Raw genomic sequence first — 5,794 nt, 5'->3', positions numbered from 1 at the left:
CATACCGAACATGGGACTTTCATGTTAGGATCCAGTTTGATATCAACTCCAACAGACTTGTAATATTTCTCAATTGCCCTTAAATTGGTGAATGGTTGAGCGCTGGCGATATCTTTTACACCTTGTAAGATAGAAAGATCCTTCCCACCATGTTTATTAAGAAAAGACTTGTACGATGAAGGAAGGTTTTCTTGTTTCAAAATGTAAGCAGACCTGAAAAAAAAAACACACACACACAAATTGCTAATCTAAGAATAAATGATCTAATATGCATAATCAGAAACAACTAATAACCAAGAACCTAGTAAAAAGAAAACTGAGCCAGATGTTGGAATAAGTTAATATCTATGTAGAGAGAAAGGAGAACATACAAAATCTGTGAGGAAGAGAGACACATGAGAAACAAGTCCCCATGTTTCCAAGTAAGCGGCTTGCATATCTTCCCGAACCGTTTACTTTTAATGCCACAGCGCGACGCAAGGACCGCAGCACGCATCAATATATAAACAGCCAAACTCGTATGTTGAGTATTTGGCCCTGTGAGAAGCATAGATGGTCCAGCCACCAATCCAGCAAACAGGGCCCTCCACTTTGCAGTTCTGGATTCAGATAAATTACTTCACTGTGATCAAATCTGAAGCAATCGATATGATTCTATATTTCACTATTTTGGTTCATTCTAAAAATCAGAAGAAAAACAAAACAAAACAAAAATCCAAAAGAATAGTGTAGGGACATGCCTCTTGTCTCCTACTAAAGCAGCAATAGCTTCATCAACTGTAACAAAAGTCCCAGCAAAAGTTCCCAAAAACAATCCGTATCTCAACGTCTCCTTAATCCCCAGAGCAATCGCTTCACTATTCGAAAACTCCCCGATTTTCCTAAACCGGATTACCATCAGATCAGATTGAGCTATTAAACCGGAATATTAAATATATATATATATATATATATATATATATATATATCAAGGCGGATTCGGCTAACCTGGATTGAGAAGAAGACCTACGACGGCGAGCGAAACGAGCTACGATTGAGAAAATAGCTAATCCACCTTTTAAACCAGTACCTATAGTGAATCCTTTGACGGAAGCGACGATGATTCTTCGAAGCTTCTCCGAATCGTCCACCGATTTCGATTCCGATTCAGAGTAACAGGACGAAGAAGAGAGATCGAATCGATCGGAACTTTTGCAGTGAATGCATGTAAACTCATCCGATTTACCGAAATCGTCGCCGGGGGTTCCATCGTTGTCACCGTTGATGCATGATGAGCAGCAACGAGAGCCGTTCGTAGACTCGCCGGATGGTGACGACATGACGTCGTCGTCAGTGAGACTCTCCGGATTGCGCCAAAAGAGCTTTGGTGGGAAATTGGGAATTGGCTTTTGAATAAAATACACAAAAAGAGAAGAGAGAACCAGAAAAAAAAAAGGAGAGTGATGGAGACAAATAAATTTCGTAGATTTAGAGGGCCAGTAAGTATTATCCAGCTGTCAAGGAGTGACTGCCACGTGTCGGCTTTGATTTGTTCTTTTCACCTAGGGTTTAAATGCTAACTGTAGTCAGAGCGGCCAAATCTATCTGCGGTCTGAACCGTTCCATTTTTAGAACGGATTACAGACTATTGTGAATCAACTTTATTTGTATGCAAAAGCGGTCTGTAGTTGGTCTGCTGCGATCTTGTCTCTGCTTTATTTAGATCACACCATGCAAACTATATTTATTAAATGATAAATAAAAAGCAGTACAGTCCGCAGACGGATTTCTCCGCAAGACTGCTGCGACCATTCACAATCTTAATAAATCTTTTGATTCTTCTGCTTTGGAAACCGTAATGATTTGGAAGTATGGGTTGTGGGAAGGCGATGGGCTTATTTTATGGGCTTGAAAGCAGATAGGATAATATTAAAAACTTGGAACGTTACAAAAACAATACGAAATATAATACTTTTTTTCCTATAGTTGTGATTTTTATGGATATGGTTGATTGAAGAGTTTTTGATCAGATTTCAGAGTCCATATTTTTTTAACAGTGTTGAATCCAGAAAACATAGATATAGGTATTTTCGGAATGCTTTATGCGAACTAAACATGTTTAGTTAAATCATTTTTCAAAAAATATGTATAATACATGTTTTATTGTTGAACGCTTGAATTCTTTTATTAGAATCCAAAACAATACATGTAAAGACATAAAAGGTAATCTCAAGTCTCATAGAATTCACTACAACTACAAAGTAAACAAGGTTAAAGCTGACCAAAATATGGGTTCTATTGGAATAACATCGTATACAACAAGTTACACGCATAAGAGCAAGGTATGTGTTAAAAAAAAAAAAAATTACACGCATAAGAAAAAAATATACTCCCTCCGTTTCAAAATATAAGATGTTTTAGAAAAACTTTTTTGTTTCACAATATAGGATGTTTTCAAGTTTCCATGTAACTTTAAGATTACTTTAGTATTTTATATTATGCAAACCTTATCTCATTTTTGTTTTCGTCTTTTGCTTCTTTAACCAATTATTTTTTTCCTCAAACCTACAAAATAAATCAGATTTGTAAGACTATGGATGTCCAAATACAAAAATCAGTTCCTTGATTTGTATAACATCGTCTAAATCAAGCTACACTCACATAAAGAAAAAAAATGAAATGTATATATATGCGACTTTTACCTCTCGTCGTCCGCCTTCTGCTTCTTTCACCAACTATCGATCTTATTTGCTTTGCTCCCTACTCGTCTATAAGCTCATGTGATTATGTGAAAAGTGTATAAAAAGAAGAAAACTTCATGGTTTATATTCCGTATTGTAATGAGTCCTAAATTATTTTGTAAACTAACCCAATTTCAAATTTTCAATTTGCTAGATAACCTATAATGAAACTCTTTTGCACGTTAATTTTGTAGGATATCAAGCTTGAAAATAACTAATTGCATAACAATATAAAGATTCCAGTCAAAATATACATACAATACTAATTTGATGTACGTTGCATGTCTTATATCCTTTCAATCCTAACTAATAAACATAATCCATGGAAAATGTAAACCATTGCAATTTTGCATCTTTCAAGTTGACGTCGGTTTAGTAAACCGTTGCCAATACCAATGCTTCTCCCAAACTTGATACATGGAATCCACAGGGATCCCTTTTGTCTCTGGCAAGAGCATGATGACGAATAACGTCATTATAAAGATCCAACCGCCGTAAAACAAGAACGCACCGTACTTGAAATCGCAGAGCGTTACCAAGAACGTCTGAGAGAGAGCAAACGTTGCAGCGAAGTTCACGGCCACACTTAAGCTCTGACCAGCCGGCCGCATCTTGAGTGGGAATATCTCACTTGGGACCAGCCAGCTCAATGGCCCCCATGACCATCCAAACCCAGCCGCGTATATGCAAAGTAACACCACCACCGTCACGGCGTAGCCCTTCTTCATCTCTCCGTCCCCGGTGGCTCCCTCTGTCACCGCTAGCAACGCAGCCACTGCCACCTGTACATGACCTGACCTAGTTATCAATTTTTGCATGATTTGTGACAAGCATAAATATATAATCCATAACTTAACCTAATGAGAATTTTAGAACGTACCTGACAAATAAACATCTGAATACCACCAGCAATAAACAATAAACGTCTACCAAACCGGTCAATAACCATAGTTGAGACAAGAAGCGAACCAAGATTAACCAACCCGAGTATCAAGGTCGCGATAAGAGCCGGACCAGAACCAAACCCAACCGATCGAAACAGAACCGGCGCGTAGAACGCATTAACCGTGATCCCGGTTAACTGCTGAAAACATGGTATCGCCACAGCAACCACAAGATGAGGCCTATACCGTCTTTCCAATATCGTCTTCATAAAAGGTTCGGCTCTAGCCTCTATGGCTAGCTGGCTTGACCTAGCCAACGCCGCTAGCTCGGTTTCCACATCAGCTATGTTTTCGACGCCACGTAGCTTTAGCAACGACGCGTGAGCATGTTCGTGTTTCCCACGGGCCAAGAGGCTAGAAGGTGTGTCGGAAATGAATAGACATCCGACGGTCATGATCGCGGCTGGTACAGCAGCTAGGCCTAGTGAGATGCGCCAGCCGTTGTGAATGCTGTCCGTGCCGTAGTTTATTAGATTGGCTGCTACTACTCCGACACCGATGAAGAATTGAAAGCCGGAGTTGAATGCTCCACGCCATCGCGGTGGGGCTACCTCCGAAAGATATACCGGAGCCGCCTAGCGTACGTACGTGTTCACATTCAAAAATTTGTAATTTTTTTAGTTACCTTGTAATAGATTTGCTTACAAAACCAAATACAAGTTAAACCGAAACTAAACTGTTTACAAACCGCATAGTTTTAGTGTAGTAACAAACCAACAAACTGAAACAGAAACTGGACCATAACAGTTTTAGTGTAGTAAAATTTATAAAATTTGTATATTTTTATTAGTGCATAAACATAATATTAATGAAATTTGATGAGACCAGGCCATAACCATACGAACTATAATAGTATTTGGCTTCAGGCTTTATAGAAGTGATTAAAAAAAAAAAAATCAAAGAAACTAAATTGTAAATCGGATGGCTCACTTTTCCATGCATATCTACACAAACAAACAAAATTATATTATGGACTTTAGTGAAATTAGAACTACAGCTACCTGGTTGGTGAAACCAACACCAAATCCTAGCAAAATCCGACCGGAAATGAGCATGGCTATGTTGGCAGCTAAACCATTGATGAGGGCACCAAAGAGGAAAGTGAAACCGCCGAGGATCATGGTGGTGCGGCGACCATAAGCCGCGGTGAGACGGCCAGCCACTAAGGAAGCGAGTAAGCCGGCGACATAGAGGCTGGATGTGAAGGCCGTAAGAAGTTGACTGTCGTAGACGCAGTACACATTCGTTTTAGCTTCCGAAGCTTTTTTGAGAACCGATGGAAAGAATTTCTCAAGAAACGGCTTCATAGTCGTCACACCCCCTTTGTTAAATTGAAAAATCAAAATTATATTAATTAGTACAATTTGTTTTTACTTAAAAATTTAAAACTTGTTGTATGAGATGATCCTTTGTGTGCTTGAATTAAAACCTGAGATTCCGATGTCGTATCCAAAAATGAGACCGCATGAGGCAGCCACAATGCAACTCATGACAACTGCGGCAGTGATCTTGGCGTCAATGTTGCCGGCGTCCGAGTTATCAAGAGCCAATCCTCCGATAGCCATTTTGCTTATCCCTTACGAATGCATGAAAAGTTGTTTTTGTTGTAAACCCAAATGAACAAAGAGAATACATTAAAGAGGGCTTTTAATTAGGTGAATATTTTAGTTAGTTGGCGTCATGACTTGATGGTGCAACTGTGCAACCACTTATCAATTTTTTCTTCTTTTCTTATGGTTACAATTTTGTACACAAATACATACGTCTAAAACGCTTGGACCACTTACCTTACCTATATATACGTAATAATGAACTATGCTAATTCACGTTGTTCAAAACATACCATATGTAGGTAACAATAGATCGAGTTGGGTATAACATCCTTATACCCTCTCCACATCAATCTCAAACTCTTATAATTAGTCAGTTGCATTGGATTAAGACACATTTTTACCCCAGAAACACTAACATAGCTGTTTACAGCTTCTAAGCAATGTTTTCTTGGTTTTAGCCTGTTTTGGAACAAAAATGGGTATAAGTGGCTTTTAAACTATCCACATCTATCTCAAACTCTTATAATTAGTTAGTTGCATTGGATTAAGACACATTTTAACCCCATAAACACTAACA

General features: G+C 38.6%; 2 protein-coding genes across 2 annotated transcripts in view; both read right to left on the bottom strand.

Annotated features, from left to right (window-relative positions):
- LOC104773839 overlaps positions 1 to 1,432 on the bottom strand; it is an 8,689-nt gene extending 7,257 nt beyond the window's left edge. The window contains exons 1-4 of the mRNA XM_019242759.1: positions 988 to 1,432; positions 741 to 881; positions 372 to 599; positions 6 to 213 (exon numbers count right to left, since the gene is read on the bottom strand). Coding sequence (XP_019098304.1) covers positions 6 to 213; positions 372 to 599; positions 741 to 881; positions 988 to 1,319 — 909 coding nt within the window. The 5' untranslated portion in view covers positions 1,320 to 1,432. The remainder of the gene's footprint in view (positions 1 to 5; positions 214 to 371; positions 600 to 740; positions 882 to 987) is intronic.
- Positions 1,433 to 2,969: 1,537 nt separating this feature from the next.
- LOC104773837 (sugar transport protein 5) lies at positions 2,970 to 5,321 on the bottom strand. The gene is made up of 4 exons (XM_010498504.1): positions 5,094 to 5,321; positions 4,666 to 4,985; positions 3,601 to 4,239; positions 2,970 to 3,502 (listed from the first exon to the last, which is right to left on the bottom strand). Exons 1-4 carry the CDS (start codon positions 5,227 to 5,229, stop codon positions 3,077 to 3,079), a joined length of 1,521 nt encoding a protein of 506 aa, XP_010496806.1. The 5' UTR covers positions 5,230 to 5,321; the 3' UTR covers positions 2,970 to 3,076.
- Between the last annotated feature and the right edge of the window lie 473 nt (positions 5,322 to 5,794).

This window comes from Camelina sativa, unplaced genomic scaffold (genome assembly GCF_000633955.1).
Source record: "Camelina sativa cultivar DH55 unplaced genomic scaffold, Cs unpScaffold00668, whole genome shotgun sequence".
In the NCBI taxonomy this organism is placed as follows: Eukaryota; Viridiplantae; Streptophyta; class Magnoliopsida; order Brassicales; family Brassicaceae; genus Camelina; species Camelina sativa.
The sequence above is the reverse complement of the archived record's forward strand: the minus strand, read 5'-3'. Positions and strand labels throughout refer to the sequence as shown.

Coding starts and splice junctions, on each gene's coding strand:
- LOC104773837 (XM_010498504.1), bottom strand. CDS start 5,229: ATGGCTATCGGAGGATTGGCTCTTGATAACTCGGACGCCGGCAACATT. Junction 4,986..5,093: donor ATACGACATCGGAATCTCAG/GTTTTAATTCAA, acceptor AATTTAACAAAG/GGGGTGTGACGACTATGAAG. Junction 3,503..3,600: donor TTCAGATGTTTATTTGTCAG/GTACGTTCTAAA, acceptor GGTCATGTACAG/GTGGCAGTGGCTGCGTTGCT.